The 17732-nt window shown below is 37.8% G+C and overlaps 3 protein-coding genes, 3 long non-coding RNA genes and 2 gene segments (V, D, J or C); 6 read left to right on the top strand and 2 right to left on the bottom strand.

The window, feature by feature from the left end:
• The window catches only part of LOC100709195 (uncharacterized), a 1346887-nt gene that overhangs the window by 936962 nt on the left and 392193 nt on the right, over window positions 1-17732 (top strand). The window lies entirely within an intron of this gene.
• The window catches only part of LOC112846698 (uncharacterized), a 961229-nt gene that overhangs the window by 770208 nt on the left and 173289 nt on the right, over window positions 1-17732 (bottom strand). The gene's annotated exons all lie outside the window — the stretch shown is intronic.
• Window positions 1-17732, top strand: part of LOC102076453 (Ig heavy chain Mem5) — a 900359-nt gene that overhangs the window by 737576 nt on the left and 145051 nt on the right. The gene's annotated exons all lie outside the window — the stretch shown is intronic.
• Window positions 1-17732, top strand: part of LOC106096470 (immunoglobulin mu heavy chain) — a 1110954-nt gene that overhangs the window by 729561 nt on the left and 363661 nt on the right. The gene's annotated exons all lie outside the window — the stretch shown is intronic.
• Window positions 1-17732, bottom strand: part of LOC112846703 (uncharacterized) — a 297478-nt gene that overhangs the window by 108071 nt on the left and 171675 nt on the right. The gene's annotated exons all lie outside the window — the stretch shown is intronic.
• LOC112846683 (immunoglobulin heavy variable 3-7-like) lies at window positions 1512-2012 on the top strand. The segment is given in 2 exon segments: window positions 1512-1571; window positions 1661-2012. Coding segments are annotated over 2 exon segments (360 nt in total).
• LOC112846680 (immunoglobulin heavy variable 3-30-3-like) lies at window positions 10822-11388 on the top strand. The segment is given in 2 exon segments: window positions 10822-10948; window positions 11049-11388. Coding segments are annotated over 2 exon segments (360 nt in total).
• On the top strand, window positions 14232-14920 carry LOC109202079 (uncharacterized). The gene is made up of 3 exons (XR_002062046.2): window positions 14232-14369; window positions 14506-14605; window positions 14830-14920. It is a non-coding gene; the product is annotated as an uncharacterized LOC109202079 (long non-coding RNA).

A 17732-nucleotide genomic window follows, 5' to 3' on the forward strand; every position in this document is an offset into this window, starting at 1 on the left:
CTGATTAAAAAAAACCCTGCAAAATCACTCAGCTACCAGTAACTAAAATATTGTAAATGTGAATGATGGCAGTGTGAATTAACATATGTGCGTTCAGTTCAATTCGGTTTTATCAGGTCATCCTTGATAGGAGATGTATGAATAAATTTATCTTTTAACTGCATCTTCTTGTCTGCTAGTTACATAGGACCACAGTGATTCAAAACAATAGATAAATAAAATATTTGCCTCTTGATGTGTCTCAGCAGCAAAACATTCATGCACCAGTGGTCTCTTGTTTCCTGATAGTTTACAGTTTACAACATTTATGAAAAAATGGGAAACACAATTGTCTGGACTTTGCTTTTTGTTGTCACTGTACAGGGTAATATATTTTTTTTTTTTTAATTACAATTTTAATTTTATTTTTTTCTCTTTGTGAATACTGATGATGATCTGTTTGCTTACAGGAGTATGGAGTGATGTTAATCTGGACCAGTCTTCCTCTAAGCTGAAAAGACCCGGAGAGACAGTAAAGATGTCATGTATCATATCTGGTTACACCATGACAAGCGGATATTTCAGCTGGATATGACAGCGGGCCGGGAAAGCTCTGGAGTGGATTGGTAGAATGAATTCAGGTTCAAACTCTGCTATCTATAGCAGCTCCTTTCAAAGTCGTTTCCTCATGATTGAAGATGACTTAATAATCCAAAAAACATTTACCTGCACATCCTCTATAGTAGCTATTACAACAGGCCCTGTATGCTATCAGCCTTCCAGATGCCCTTTAGCAATTCCGATCTCGTTCTAATTGGCATACTTAGAATGATTCCTGAAAGAAGGAATTTCATTTGTTCTCTTTATGGTCACCTAAATGATCAGTTTTCATCTGTTTCTCCATGCTGATTACTTACTATTAGCACCTTTCCACAGAGTCAGACATCTTTTAGTTCTTGAGTAATTCATTTCCTTTTGAGGATGCAACATTCTATTCATATTTGTAGCTTAACACTAAAATTTAATAGTGCAACCTTTAAATGTGTCATATAAAATAGCCCTACAACTTCCAGAACAGTCTTAAGCTTACTTGTCTAAATAATAATAATAATAATCATACTAAATAATAATAATAATAATAATGATAGTAATAATAATAATAATAATAATTTAAGAAAATATATAAATATGTAAAATAAATAATATAATAATATTATATATTTCATATAAATTATAATATAATAATAATGATACATACATATATAAACAGATTTTTGTAAAAAATAAAGAAAAGAAAAGAAAAGAAAAGAAAAGAAAGACAACAACTGAAATATTTTGATATATTTATAGTATCTTTCTAACATTTATTGAATGAAATAAATTTATAGCTTCAATCTAACATCATAAGGCAATTAAATTGTCCAGGTTCAATGCATAAGGACCAAAGTTCACTGCAGCAGGAGGAGTCAATGCAAACTCAGATCTTTTTCATTTCTACTTATAGCAGAGGGGATGACAGAGAGCAGTGGACTCACAGTTTAACAGTATGGACTTCAGAGCACAACTGCTGCTTTTAACTCTCTGTTGGACAGGTTTGTTTATTTATTTATTTTACTTTGTTGTTTTGACTTCATCAATTTACCAGTTTATAACATATGACAACTTTCCTTTCTTTTGTTAGGCATTTATGGTCAGACTCTAACTGAGTCTGAACCAGTGGTTAAAAGGCCTGAAGATTCCCACAGGCTGACCTGTACAGCCTCTGGATTCACATTCAGCAGCTACTGGATGGACTGGATCAGACAGGCTCCTGGAAAAGGACTGGAGTGGGTTGCCAGTATCAGATATGACAGTGGTGAAATCTATCACTCTCAGTCAGTCAGAGGCCGGTTTACCATCTCCAGAGACAACAACAGACAGCAGGTGTATCTGCAGATGAACAGTCTGAAGACTGAAGATTCTGCTGTTTATTATTGTGCTCGAGAGCCACAGTGACTGGAGGTGCTTAAAGAGTCATACAAAATCCTTCAGAATGCATGTTTGTAAAACACAAAAAGAAAAATGATTCTTACTAAGCAGACAATGACTTTATACGAATTCTTTTACCAAAATCATGGCCTAGGTATCACTAACAGAAATAATCACATTTTAGTATTTTGAATAAAAAATGTTCCACTTCTCCTCATTTCATTATTAGTAACAAATCTCTCTTTTTAGAAAACAGTTAGCTCAGTGATGACTGCACCTTCTTATATGAATTAAGTTGTATTTCTCAATTTTAAGAAGAAACAACAAAGTAGAAACACTAGCATTGCTCAAGTTTTATTCATCTCTTACTTTTTATGCAGCAACCTCATCCTGTCCTGTACTCTCTTTCTTCTAATGCAAATTCACATTTTACTAACCCAACCATTCTACAAGTTGCCGCCATCGCAAACCTTCGTCATCGTGGGTATTATTTCAAGAGAGGAGGAAGAGATGAAGAGACACTGGGCACTGACTCAGTCCAGTGCCTACATGTGCACTAATAATAATATGTTTTGAATAAAAATACTTAAAATGCTTGTTATTAAACAATTTAATAGAATATATTACACAATTATATACAACAATATAATACAGTTCTAGCTGTAACATATTTACTATACTATTTAAAATGGCAGCAGTGGAATTTATGCATATATAACTGAAGCTGATCCCAAAAAATATGTGAAGAATATGCAAATAATAGTATCTTAAAGGGTTGCAATAAATGTGTCAGTAAGAGATAGCCAAGCTCACATCATTTCAGTTTACACTGCAGTCATGTTAGCTCTGATACTGCTGCTGGCTGCTGGATTATGTGAGGAGTTTTTAGTGGATTAAAATCAATTGAATTTCGAAATGCAGAATAATCAGATAAATAATGGTTTTAATGTTGATTTCTGTTTCCACAGGTGTGCACAGTATTGATCTCATCCAGCCAGACTCAACGATGGTGCAGCCTGCACAGTCTTTGACCATCACCTGTCAGAACTCTGGTTATTCTTTAACTGATGACAGCTATGCAACAGGTTGGACCAGACAGCGTGAAGGAAAACCAATGGATTGGATTTTTTATCAGTGGGGTACTAGTGGTCTTTGGCAAAATAATGCTTTAAAGGACAAGTTCAGCTACAGCAGAGACACTTCTGCCAGAACAGTGACAATAACAGGACAGAATCTGCAGACGGAGGACACAGCTGTTTATTACTGTGTGAGATACCGCAGAGTGATACAAACCACTGACAGACCTGCGCGAATACTCAGAGACCTGCAAAACAAAATTTATTGAAATGTAAAAATGAACAATGTCATGCTCACTTCTCGCCTCAAAAAGAACCCATTAAGAATATAAATGCATTTTCCTAACACTAAAGTTATGTCTTTATGTGTGAGGAACACCGACCCATGTCAAAGTTTAAAAATAGATCACAATAAATAGTTAAACATGAAACATATCAATTAAAAACAATTAAATTACATAATCTAAGCTTGCCAGTTCAGCTCATGGGGTGAACAAGTGATCACACGTCTCAAGGCTAAAATGCAGCAGCCCAGGTTTGAGTTCGATCCTGGGTCCTTTATCATGTGTCTTCACTAACTCTCTCTCCCTGCTTTCCTGTCTGCTGTTTGGCGCAACACTGAACCTTCTCTCCTTTCATTGCAGTGTCACTGGCTCCGGCTCTCGCACCCACTCATGCTCTAGCCCAGGAACTCTATAGTGTCATGTGTGAGCTTTCCTGGTCCTTGTGCTAATCATCGAGTTTTTCCTTCGTCCTGGTAGACAGCCTAATTCATGCTCATAGCCACTGCATTGTCTCACGTACTTGTAGATAACCACTTCATAGGATTTCCTACCTCTCATCCTTGTATATTGTTTAGTCCGTGCTCATAGTCATCCCCATTTTGTTCACTTATTTGTATATTTAGCTCACAGCAGTTCTCGGCCTATATTGTCCTCACACTTGTATATAGCTCAGCCTAGTATTTTGTTACACTCCTGTATATAGCCCTCGTTTCACTAGCTTACCTCATTGTATATATTTCCTGTATCTGTAAATAAAATTATTCTTGCTATTCTACATCCTTGTTGTATCTGCTTTCTGGGTCCATTCCATGTTATGGCCTCACCCGCCATGACAAAGGTATATCTTTAGCGTGCTATGTAGGAGCAAATAGATTCAAAACATCAACAGCCATTAAACTGACAATTGACATTAAATCGCATACCACACTAAACAGAAGTGTGCTTGTTTCTGTGTTAGTTCTATATACTAGAGTTATTGTTGTGATTGATGCAACAAACACACACAAGACCCAGAACTTATGATAAATGAGTGGCTTTATTTAAACAATACATTGCATAAATATGATTGCAAGGCCAATAATTAAGAAAGAAGAAAAAAGTTATTTCTATATAAATTCAGAATTCTAAAGTAAATGCAGATGGATAGTCCCAACAGTAAAATTTATTATTATGCTTGTCAGCCACAGTGGCGGGAGTTAAATAAGAAGCTGCTAAATATCCTGCGCTACTTAAGTTATCATCTTAATAGTTTTTGAGTATTTGATCATTCATCATGATCATTGTTACCAACAAAAAGGAACACTAAAATATAAAAAAAGTAAATACATATAAAACTTACTCTAATGTTACCTTTCATAATTAGTATTCACAACAGGCAAGATTTACAAAAGATAGCTCTTCACTAAAATTATTGTTTTATAGCAGAAATATTGCATGTGCAAATTTCAGTGATAAAAATAGCCATTTGGAGGGGGATCTGCATTGAAAAATAATTTTGAACACTAGAGGGCATCCAATAACAAATCTCTTTCACCTGCTTCACAAAAGGAAGAAACACCAAACTGAATATGCAGTATAAATATCTCTCATTCATATGAGCATTTACAGCTGAGGTCTCAGCCAAGTAGTACCATGGCTGCTGTACAGAGCATGCTCCTTTTGTTTCAGGTGAGTGAAGTCTGTGAAAGGAAACGAGCAGAATGTTTGAATGCCTGCTTCTCTTCAACATCTAAACTCTGTAACTCTTTCAGCTGCTAGCTGTCAGTCTCTCATCTCGTCAGGGCCAGTGGTTAGCAGACCAGGAGAATCTTCTTTTTCTTCTGATTCAAGCTGAATACAATTACAATTAGAAGTTAAAAGTTTGTATTCGCATCTTTTAATATTACTTTATTATTACATTAATATAGCACAAGGTCTGAAACATCCTCCAAAAAGCTACTTTTACTTTCTTACTTTGAGTACATTTCGGAAAACATAGTTTTTCACTTTTACTTAAGTAAAGAAGTTGAATCAATATTTTAACTTTTACTAGTAGTATTTTGTAAAACTAGTATTTGTACTTCTACTTAAGAGCAGCATGTCTGCACTGTTGCCACCTCTCCACAGAACAACCAACACTGGCTTAGATATAGTGCACATGAATATCTGGAATTGAAACCACATTCACATTCATGAAACATAGTGAAATTATTCTGTACACAGTTGGGACAGTGAGGTATGAGCTCATCTCTGCAGTCCTGAGGTGAATAAAAAAAGTAACAATGAGAATAATATTTTAAGATAAAACATAATCGGTGTATACAAATACAAATTAACAGATATTTTCAGACAATGCTGAATTACTCAGTCTCAATGGTCAAACTCTTTTAAATGGCAAAGGAAATTAAAACCAGAATGATAAATATGTCTATATTAAAGTTCAACTTGGAACAACTCAATTTTGTTCCATCTTGATCAGCAAGAAGTTAATATATTGTTATTGTTTTTGTATATTGTTGTTTAGGATATTGTTCATGCTTATTGTTGTTTATTTTTGCCAAAAAGATAATCTTCTTATGGATATGATGTTTATTAAAGCTGTATAGAAAGATCTATGCAAAGCCTCCATTCTTATAACCACGATTAGCCAACAATTTGTAAATTGTCCTCATCTTGGGTATCATTTCTGAGGAGAGAAAAAGAGGAAGAGAAGCTCAGTTTTGTATATCTGCTTATTTACTGTTAGCTAAACACTGTTCTGCTTTCAGCTGCTTGTGATCAGTTTCTAACTTTCATGGCACCAATATGACAGCAGCTGGAGCAGCTCTATTAGGAGCAAAGACTAACACTGTGTCAGACTATTCAAAAAAACAAACAAAAACTTTCAACTTTCAACACAAATTTATTTTAACAAAAATAATTGTGTTTTTGTATGAGATAATGTTTAAGTACAGTAATTATACAAAGTAAATGAAAGATATATATTAACAAGTTCAATCGTGACAATACAGCAATCAAAACTATCATTGGGGGAAAACAGGAAAAAAACAGAAACAAACCAAAAAAAATATAATGCATCGAAGAATATGCAAATATTCTTACTGCTTCCTTTTAAAAAGAAACAGTGTCTCTGTGTGTCAGTGAGAGGACAGATGACAGCTGATGATTTCATTTTCAATTTCAAACATGTTAGCGCTGATACTGCTGCTCTCTGCTGGATCATGTGAGGAGCTTTTACACGATTCACTTTCATGAAAACATTAGAAAAGCAGATAAATGATGGAGATAATGTTAATTTCTGTTTCCACAGGTGTGTACAGTATTGATCTCATCCAGCCAGACGCAAGGTCTGTGCAGCCTGGACAGTCTTTGACCATCACCTGTCAGGTCTCTGGTTATTCTATGACTGATAACAGCTATGCAACAGGTTGGATCAGACAGCGTGAAGGAAAAGCAATGGACTGGATTTTTTACCAGTGGGGTGGAGGCACACTTCGGCAAAATGATGCTTTAAAGAACAAGTTCAGCTACAGCAGAGACACTTCTGCTGGAACAGCAACAATAACAGGACAGAATCTGCAGACAGAGGACACAGCTGTTTATTACTGTGTGAGATACCGCACACTGATACAAACCACTGACAGACCTGCACGAATACTCAGACACCTGCAAAACAAAAATGATGGAAATATAAAAATGAACAATGTCACACTCACTTCACTGCACTTCTGTTTATTACTGTGTGCGTGTTAGTGACACGGTGATCCAAAACACCAAGAGACCTGCACAAATACTCAGGAGTTTTTAGACTCTCAGCAGTTCACTTAATAGAGAGCTCCTGAGGACATAAATACATTTGATTATGTTTAACACACAGGTGTCATGTGTCTGGCTGCTTATTCTTGCTCCCCGTGAATAACAAATTCACACAATTGATCTGCCTCACATTTTTAAAGACACTTTTGACTCAGTGACACAAACTATTTTTGCGCACTCTCATCTAGAACATGAAGTCGGAAATGAAAAGTATGATTCTAATATAAATCAAATCATATCTGACCAATAGAAGTTTCTCTACAACAGCACCCTGTACTTGTAGAGTTTCTGGCCCCAATTTTTTTTTTTTTGTATATGTTGCCTCTAAAAAGCATAATATTTCTTTCCACTGCTTCACTGATGACATCCAGGTGCCAATCAAACTGCTGTGGATGAAGATCAGTCTCTTTATTTTTAGTCAAAGATGTTTATGGTATAAGTGACAAAATCTGGGCATGATTTTTGTTCTAACTCCTTGAAAAGGGACTGTAAAAAGCTATTCTTGCTGTTATCACTTCCTACCTGGATTATTGTACTTTAGTATAGAACAATCATCTGTGTGTTGCCTGAAGTTCATTTTAAATGGGCTCGCACTTTTGAGTTTGTGTTAGCTGTTTCACATCATATCAAAAAACACATTAATTCTCTTTGGCATGTGCACATGATCGAATTTTTAACTAATATAATTTTACAATTATGATTGCGTAATTTCATTTTATTTTAGTGTTTAGATTTTAGTGTTGTTTTTCATGGGGCTAAATAGTTTAATTTACAGCACTTTCATTAGCCTTCATGCTCTCCTCCCAATATGTAATAGGTTCATGTTCTTTATTTATCTGTTTTTAGCTTTATCAGTCCTGCATCCACAGATTTCAAGATATCATTCTCAAATTTTGTGTGACAGTAGATACTAATAACAGCTCGAGCTGATTTAGTTTGGTGAAAATTGGTTTAAGGTCAAGGTCACACCAAATGTGAAAGTCAGTAAAAACCTTATAATACCAGAAATTTTTTTATGGATCATCTTCAAATTTGAGAATATACTAGTGCGTGGGGCACACGAGTACCTAGGCTGACTGAGCATTTGAACTTGACCTTCATTGTTAGGGACCAAGTTCAAAGTTGACCTGAAAAAAATGTTTAAATAATTTTTCGAATGAAAGTGAATGAAGAGAGCTGTACAACAGACGTTTTATGTTTTCAACACACGTCCTTTGACATTGCAATGACATCACGATAGTATAATAAAAACAAGCTGAAGTCAGCATGGTGTAGTAAAAAAACATAATAAAAATGTTAGCATAGCTCATGTCCTTCGTGGGAAGCACAGTGCTCTTGTTTTACATGTGTTATATAAATCATCACAGCAAGAAAGGCCTGAGTTTGAATCCATGTTAAAAAAGGCACCAGATACCACTCAGGTTAGTTCAATGTGGGATTAAAATCACCCAAAAAAACAGCAAAGAGCATTTTTGTTTGTTTTTTGTGTTTTCTGTTATGGTTTGGGGGTTTTGCGTTTGAACTCCAGCAGGTGTTGCTGTGTTGTGTTAAATATCCCAATTCTTTGATCTTTGGGCTAAAGGAAAAACAACACTCGGTGTATAAATGCTCAATCAACAATCTCTTTATTCCATACAATTCTCTTTATTCCATACAACACTTTGAGCATAAACGTCCGCACGGGAGATGTGGACAGGAGGGTGTCTGCCAGATCTCGAAGTGTCTGACCATTTCTCACATTCTTATAGCTTCGGCCCCCCTCCAAACTAAGCATTCACATTCTTTCTCTCTTAAGTGATGGCCTTGGCTTCCTGTTTGAGATGAGATGGGGCAGAAAACCTCTACGGTATGTTCTGTTCTCTTTGTAATCAGAAAAGAAAGGCCATGATTCTACACAAACAGCATTTCTTCTAACTCAGCAGTATAATGCATCATAAAACAGTGTAATGATTTCACAATCTTTAATCCAAGACATAATGTGGCCTATAGCTGTATAATGATTCAACAATTCTTTCATAAGAAGTATAAGGTGGCATAAGATAGTATGATAATCTCACAGTTGACCACTACAAAACTCCTAACCTTTCAATACTGGTCATCTTAACCACTATAATTCCATTTAAGAGAGACTTTTTTGAAGTTTAAATATAACATCTTTCTATAGTGATGGTCTGCTGACTGGCCTTGTTTTTTTGTTTCCTTTCTTTTAGGTAAATAGTGGGTGAACCACACCCTTTTTCAGATGTAGCATACCTGAGCAGGCCAGGCTCAGGTGCACAATAAAACAGATCTGCCAGAGGCTCTGGTGGTTCCTCTCCTTCATGCATTCTTGGCTGCTAAAAGATTTAGTTTTTGCTTTTCGCACATGCTTACTGTGAGTACAAGAAAACAATGATTAGAATACAATGTGCTTAAGGTTGCTTTGATGAGAGGGTCCAGCTCTAGATCAGAGGAATAGGAAATTGTCTATGTGTTTTAGGTTGGTTTAGCTATAGGCCTGAGTGTGCGTGTAATTGTGTAGAGGGAGAGGAATTTATTAACAGTGGGGGTCTGCCTGTCATAAAAGGAGATAGGAAGCTAGAGTTGGATGATGCTAGAACTGTATGGAACAGATAGGAAAGAGAAAAGAAGTTTGTTACCCTTGTTCCTGAATGTAATAAAGGCCTAAAAGTGTCATACAGTTCGGAGTAGACTTTTAGGAGATCCTTCCCCACCTTGGGCTGTGAAAGTAAAACAAAGAGAAGCTATAGGTCAGTGGAAATTGCCCAAGGGATAACTGGGTGGGGGTCTCAGTGCTTGTAACCTGATAACCATGTTTTGTAGAGGAGTTTGGTGTAGCTTGGGTGAGGGGAGATGGCCCTCTTTTATGACCAGCAGGAAGTCACGTATATAGAGACACACACACACATGCACTCACATGTTTGCACATATATAAACAAACACAGTGTTTTAGGTTTATGACACACCATGTGGGTTTACACTGGGGGTCGCGTCTATAAAATTATGTGAAACAGACAAAGCGCTGAGGTTTTGCAGAGGAATTGCTGGGCCATGCACATCTCCCTTCTAGAAGATGCATAAGTGATTGCGAATGAATAAAGGTTTTGTGATGTAACTACTGAGTTACGGTCTTCTCTGATGACTTGAGGAATAAAAAGAAATGGGGTGAAACTGCCAAACGTAACATTACTCTTGCATCCTCTGTGCATTCAGCCATTGCATGCATGCTATTTTTAGTTTCTTTATGTTATTTCAGTCAAGTATGCAACAGCTTCTCTTATTGTTTGTACCAGAAGAATTAAGTCTTCATTATTAGCAAATTATGCAGTGAATAAAGTGACAAAGGAGTCAAAATCTCACAAGCAGTACTACTACTATTTTAAGTATGATACACAACATTTTATTTTTTCTGTCTTGCACCTACAGTCTAATTTTGTTGTCTTGGTAATGACTAATAACTCTTCTATTTTAATATTAATTTCTAAGAATATTTCTTCTTAAGGCATAAAAAACACATTTAAAATTTAAATTGATTTCAAAAAAACATTTTTCTTGAACTTTGAAATGATATGAGGTACAAAATGTAAAACTGACTAAAATTTGTATTTAATTAATTTCTGGCTGAAATCAAGCTTTATAATGTGATTTAAAATTGCGTGGACTCAACACATGTTGAGCAAATTATTAATTCTGAGTTCTTCCAGTGAGGAGGAGTTAATGCAAAACACCAAAGTCTTTCGTGTCTACTTATCTGACAGCAGAAAGGATGACAGAGAGCAGTGGACTCACAGTTTAACAGTATGGACTTCAGGGCAGGACTGCTGCTTTTAACTGTGTTCTTGGCAGGTGAAGATTTTTCACTTACAGATATAAATATTTTGTTGTTTGGTCCTACTCCTGTTATAGTAAATGACCACTTTTCTTTGTTCTTTTTTTAATCCGACAGGTGTTGATAGTCAGACTATAACACAGTCTGAATCAGTGGTTAAAAGGCCAGCAGAATCCCACAAGCTGACCTGTACAGGCTCTAACATTGACTTCAGCAGCTACTGGATGGCCTGGATCAGACAGGCTCCTGGAAAAGGACTGGAGTGGATTGCAATCATCGAATATGACAGTGATAGCATCTATTATTCTCAGTCAGTTCAGGGCAGGTTTACCATCTCCAGAGACAACAGCAAAGAGCAGCTGTATCTGCAGATGAACAGCCTTAAGACTGAAGACACTGCTGTTTATTATTGTGCTCGACGACCACAGTGACTGGAGCTGGTTGAATGGCTGTACAAAATCCACCATAATGTATGTTTGTTAAAAATACAACCAAAGATTATTCTCTCATACCTCACAAACAATGCTTGTATGATTTTGTTGTTAAAATCATTGCCAGAAACAGAAACAACCACAACTTTTAGAATTCTACTTTTAGTATTAGGCTATTTTGTCTATGAGAAAAGAAAAGAAAAAACGAAGGAGAAACCCTGATTCTCATGCTCATTCTTTACCTTTGATCACTCTTTCACTTACTGTTATTGTGTCATTAATTCATACTGTCCAGTAGTCTCCTTCTTCTAATGCCAAGTCACATCCTCCTTAACCTCCAACCATACTGCAAGCTGCGCCCATACAAATGTGCAAAATGTCTTCATCTTGTGTATCATTTTAGGAGGTGAGTGTGAGGACTGATAGGGTATGACAGCAGTCCCCAAACCCCGGGCCACAGACCAGTACCAGTCCATGAATCGTTTGGTTCCGGGCCGCAAGAGTTGAGGCTCGGGTGTGAAATTTAGGGTTTTCAGGGTTTGTATCGTTAACTCGGTTTCCCTGGGTCTTTTCCCGTGCTGTAGTTGTGTGTCTTATTTTGAAAGAAATATTTAACTGTTACCACAGTTGACCAGAGAGCATTAAGAGGCAGATTGAAGGACGTTACTCTCAGTGTTGTTGGGGCATTTCAGGAGGACTGCTAATAAAGTTACACAGTTACACCGTGAATTCGCAATTATTATATTTACAAAATACCACAGTTTTTGTCTTGGTCGTATCATTTTATTTTGTTGTATTTATTAGCGACACCTTAAAGGCTGGTCCGTGAATATATTGTTTTACACTAACCATGGCGCAAAAAAGGTTGGGGACCGCTGGGGTATGAGACAAACACACAGCTCATCCTGTCCTGTACTCTTCTTCATCAATGCCAGTGCTCATCCTTCTGAATTCCCACCCATTCTGCAGATTGTCACTGTCACAAATGCACAAATTATCTTTATCTTGGGAATCTTTTTGCTGAGAGGAAGAGAGGAAGCAAAACCTTTTATTCATAGGTTCTTTTTGATCATTGATCAGTGATCATTATTACCAATAGTAGTATGCACTAAAACATAAAAAAGCTCACTCTACTAACATCACACACGAGGCAAGTTCACAAAAGACAGCTCCTCACTAAGATCACTGTGTGGTAACAGAAAAAACTACATGTACAAAATTTTAGGGCTAACCCTTTGGAAGGAGAATGTGTGTTGAACAGTTGTGTTAAACACATTAAAGAGCATGCAATGACAAGCCTCTTTCAGCTCCTTCCCTATAAAAAAACCACTTTTTTTCTTAACAGGTAGCTCAGCAGTGACATCACAATTATGTTGGCTATGTGATAAAGCGATTGTGAATAACCATGAAAAAACACTTTTGGGGGGGTTGGGGGATTAGAAAGTGCAGTATGCTACAAAAATATAAACAATATAAAAATATAAAGAGCCCGTCTGGGACTGTGTATTCTAGAGATAACAGATTTACTCAACTCAACTGTTGATTTACTTAATACTGAAAATAGAATTGTAACAATACATTACATTCAAAACAAATTGTCTTTTTACTGCTGATACCGTAAATGGATCAAAACATAATAAATTCAAGAATATGCAAATAATAGTTACTTAAAAGGGAGTGATGTCTGCCTGTCAGTCAAAAGACAGATCAGCTCCAAAGATTTTCTCTTCAGCATCAGTCATGTTCGCTCTGATACTGCTGCTGGCTGCTGGATCATGTGAGGAACTTTTAGTGAATTCACTCGTATAAATGTATTAGAAATACTTAATTGTCAGATGAATGGTTGAGATAATGTTGATTTCTGTTTCCACAGGTGTGTACAGTATTGATCTCATCCAGCCAGAATCAAGATCTGTGCAACCTAGACAGTCTTTGACCATCACCTGTCAGGTCTCTGGTTATTCTATGACTGATGACACCTATGGAACAGGTTGGATCAGAAAACGTGAAGGAAAAGCGATAGACTGGATTTCTCATCAGTGGGGTGGAGGCAGCCTTCGGCAAAATGATGCTTTAAAGAACAAGTTCAGCTACAGCAGAGACACTTCAGCCAGAACAGTGACAATAACAGGACAGAATCTGCAGACGGAGGACACAGCTGTTTATTACTGTGTGCGTATTCGCGACACAGTGATCCAAAACACCAAGAGACCTGCACAAATACTCAGACACCTGCAAGACATGCATGGTGTAAACTTGAATATCAACAATGACATGAAAAAAAAAGACATGAGTTAACACTCACTGCTCACTTCTTCCCTAACACACAACTCCCAAGTATATTCATTTGATCATGTTTAACACACAGCTGTGTGTGAGACCATTTGTTTTTACACCCAGTTATTAACAATTAACAAAGACTTTCAGAATGAATTAATGAATAGTTTTATTGATTGTGTAGCCGCGACATGTCTCAGTATTTTGTAAAACACAGGTTTTGTCCCTCTCAAGCTGCACCTCAGACTCATAAATAAGCACATTACTACTGATGTAAAATCCCGATCTGCAGGTTGACAATATTTATCATACATGGTTGCTGCCATTGTTCCAAAGTGTGTTGAATGTCATGGTCATAACAGAGTCATCGATAAAACATCTGGTTTTAATGTAGTATCTATTACCCACAGTCAGTCCAGGGCAGATCCAGTACAGTACTGTCTTCCATCTTAGTGAAAATCTCATAGGATGTATTATTATTTGTCCCCATGATAAAGAACATTTTTCTTTTTATATCCAATTTCAATATCTTTCTAATGACCAGAATCACCCTCAATCTTTATTTATAAGGATATTGTAACAGACCGCTGATCTGTACCATAAGTCATCCTTGCGGGGGTTGTCGGAACTGTATGCGCAGTCGCACTAAGGACAGATGTGCTCAGAGGCATGCCCCGTAACGTGTATGAGCGGTCTGTCGTGCGGCAGGAATAAGTTGTACAAAGTCCATGTAAGTTACGATAATACTTTGATAAGTATGATGTGTGTTTCTAACGTAAGGTATGTTGCTGCGTTTGTATTGTGAGCTATCTGAAAACCTTTTTGTTCTGTACTTACGTTACGTACACCCATGTGCTATTTTTTAGCTTAGACATGTGTGTCACGCAAGCTAGCAGCATCCCATGAGAAACGGGCCGAAGTGTTTAAGTGTTCACCGGAGTTTGCACCCTTGGCAAGCGGAATGAGGTATGTGATGAGAGGTGATCTGTTGTTATATTTTATTTAACCGAGCTGTGTAACCCCTTGATGCTGTTTGAAGTAACCCCTTTTTGTTTTATTTAATCTGTGACTGTATATCTCAGAATTACTTGTTTGAACTTACCTGAATTAACTTAAGCTCATTGTTGTTATTGCTCATTGTTATACTTCAAAAGGACTGTAAAGGTATCAATTCTTTTCTGTTTTTATAGTTTTCACGGTGCTCAATGTCCAGAGAATGAGCCGTGTGTGGTGAGGAAATAAATGGCTGCACCCGTCAGAGACTCTTCTGTCGTTCTTGATGCCAAGGGCTGCTACAGTGAAAACTCAACGCTGCCTTGCAGCCATCTACATTCATCTTATTCTTTCATCGAACTGTGAGTAAAGGCGTGTATCGCGTCATCCAGAGACTGCTGGATCAGTAAAGGACTCAAAATAAGGACATTATAAATACAATGTCATGCACATCTGCATCTTGTAAGCTGTGTGAGCAAATGATCTTCAATGTGGCAGTCTAAAGTGATGCAAGCAAGAAAGACCTCTTCTGTATTTAACACAGTAGCATGTAAACTTGTGATGCTGAATATCCCACATTTCTCGCATCAGAATGCCTAAGACTGAATCTGGGCTTTATGCTATCAGTTGTACTTCTGTAAAAATTTAAGTGGCAAATTGTCTGATTGAGGGCATCATCAGTATTATTATGTGTTGAATTATTTGGGTTTGTTGCCAGTCTGTGAGGTTAAAGGTGTAAATATCTAAGTTGAGTGTTAATAAGTTGAAACCACCACTCAATCCATTTGAGTTCAGATATATACACTTAAAAGGGCAGGTGCAACGAGCCAAAAATAAAATTAATAATAATGTTGTCCCCCGTTGAAGAAACAGACAAATCTACAGAGGCACAACAGGCCAGGTCCAGCTCCAGAGAGCGAAGACTAACAGAAAAGGGGCAGGAGATGCATGAACAGGAAGCCAAGAAAAATGAAAAGTCATTTAGCAAGGCATATGAGTCCTGGAAGGAGTTAGCAAGAGGAGTTAGAACGAAACTGAAAGGTTTCTGCTCAAATGAAGACCTTGTTAAAGCACAAACGGACATTAAGGCTAAAGAAGCGGTAGTGCATGAACTCTATGAGCCTATCCGACGTAATCATACTTCTACTCCAGATGTTGTCAAGAAAATGGATGCGTGTGTTGCCCTAACAACAGAAATTTGTGATCTCATTAGTAAACGACTAGAAGATATAGATAAGACCTTTAATGACAGGCTTGAGAAGGAGCGTGTAAGGATGATATTAAGTAAGGAGGAGTATGGATCTGTTTTTGGGAAAACTGAAACAGAAACAGTTATTTCAGAGCATTCAAAGGGCTCAGATTCATACTCCAGAGCCACCTCTATGACTTCTAGCAAACGTGTGGATGCCGAAGCTGACCTTGCAGCTAAACTAGAACAGGCGAAGGCAATGCAACGAATACATGAACAGCAAGCCAAGTTGAGTAGCCTAGAGCATGAGTGGAAAATCAAGGAAGCACAAATGATTGCAGAAATGACAGCAAAGTTAGAGGAAGAGAGAACTAAACTGCAACAGCTACAGGCAGAAAATGAGGTAAAAGTAGCAGCAGCCAGAGTGAGAGCTTACAACAACTACGATGGATTGGAAAGCCTTAAGTATGAGGCAGATGACAAATCACAACTTGATAGCCAAATCATTGAATCTCAAAATCCATTGAATCCACAGGCTGAATCATTTCGACCTCAGTGTGCACCACCTGAAATTTTACAAAAGCAACAGGATGTCAGCTTAACACAGGAGCTTGCAAGCTTGTTCGTCTCCAACCGTCTGCCTGCACCGGAACCCACAGTGTTCACTGGGGACCCTTTAAAGTTTATAGATTGGAAGATATCCTTTATGGCATTGATTGGCCACAAACCCCTCCCCGCAGGTGAAAAAATGTTGCACTTGAAAAGTTATCTTGCAGGTGAGGCACGGAAGGCGGTCGAAGGGTTCTTCTATCGAAACTCAGAAGATGCGTATCAGGGTGCCTGGGAGATTCTTCAGGAGAGGTATGGAAGTTCATTTGTCGTCCAAAAGGCTTTCAGGGATAAACTGATGAAATGGCCAAAAATAGCTCCCAATGACCCAGTAGCCCTCAGAGAGTTTTCAGATTTCCTTCAAAGTTGTGCCGAGGCCATCCCTCATGTTAAAGGGCTGGCAATTCTAAATGATTGTGAAGAAAATCATAAACTTCTCAAAAAGCTGCCCGAATGGCTGGTACGCAGATGGGGTCGCGTTGTCGTGGATGAACTAGACAGATGTCAAGAGTATCCACCATTTGCTCATTTCACCAGATTTCTACAAAAGGAAGCTAGAATAGCCTGCAACCCCATTGCTTCTCCCTTCTTATTAACCACTAAAATAACAGATGAAAGGCTTCCTAAGAGAACCAAGGCACTCAGCACAAACGCTCAAGCTAAGCACTCTGCAGGTAAACCAGGGACCTTGATTTCAAAGCCAAGACCACCATGCTTCGTCTGCAACGATGAAACACACGGAGTAGCCAAGTGCCCAACCTTTGCCGCAAGGCTTCCTGATGAAAAGAGGGCTTTCATTCGCGAAAACCGTCTTTGCTTCGGCTGTTTAAGAAAGGGTCACACTAGTAAAGAATGCAAAAGAAGGCACACATGCACTATATGTAGTCGAAATCATCCAACTTGCTTGCACATAGAGAGAATTGAGGGAGCCGGTGGAATGTTAAACAGTGATTCACCATCTGCAGGAAATGAGACAAAGGAAGTCCGCAATGTCATGTCACACACATTGACAAGACACTCCTCAGCTACGTCTAGCATTGTTCCAGTTTTTGTGTCATCGGCAGAAGATCCCCACAGAGAGATTCTCACATATGCATTGCTCGACACACAGAGCGATTCAACTTTCATCTTGGGAGATCTGGTCTCTGCACTAAATGTGAGGACTCAGCCAGTGCAATTAAAGCTCAGTACAATGACAGCAGTAGACACAGTCATAGCTAGTAAAGTAGCTTGTGGATTGCAAGTTCGTGGGCTCCATAGTGAGTCGCATGTTCAGCTACGCCAGGCATACACAAGAGATTT

This window comes from Oreochromis niloticus, linkage group LG4, assembly GCF_001858045.2.
Source record: "Oreochromis niloticus isolate F11D_XX linkage group LG4, O_niloticus_UMD_NMBU, whole genome shotgun sequence".
Lineage (NCBI taxonomy): Eukaryota > Metazoa > Chordata > Actinopteri > Cichliformes > Cichlidae > Oreochromis > Oreochromis niloticus.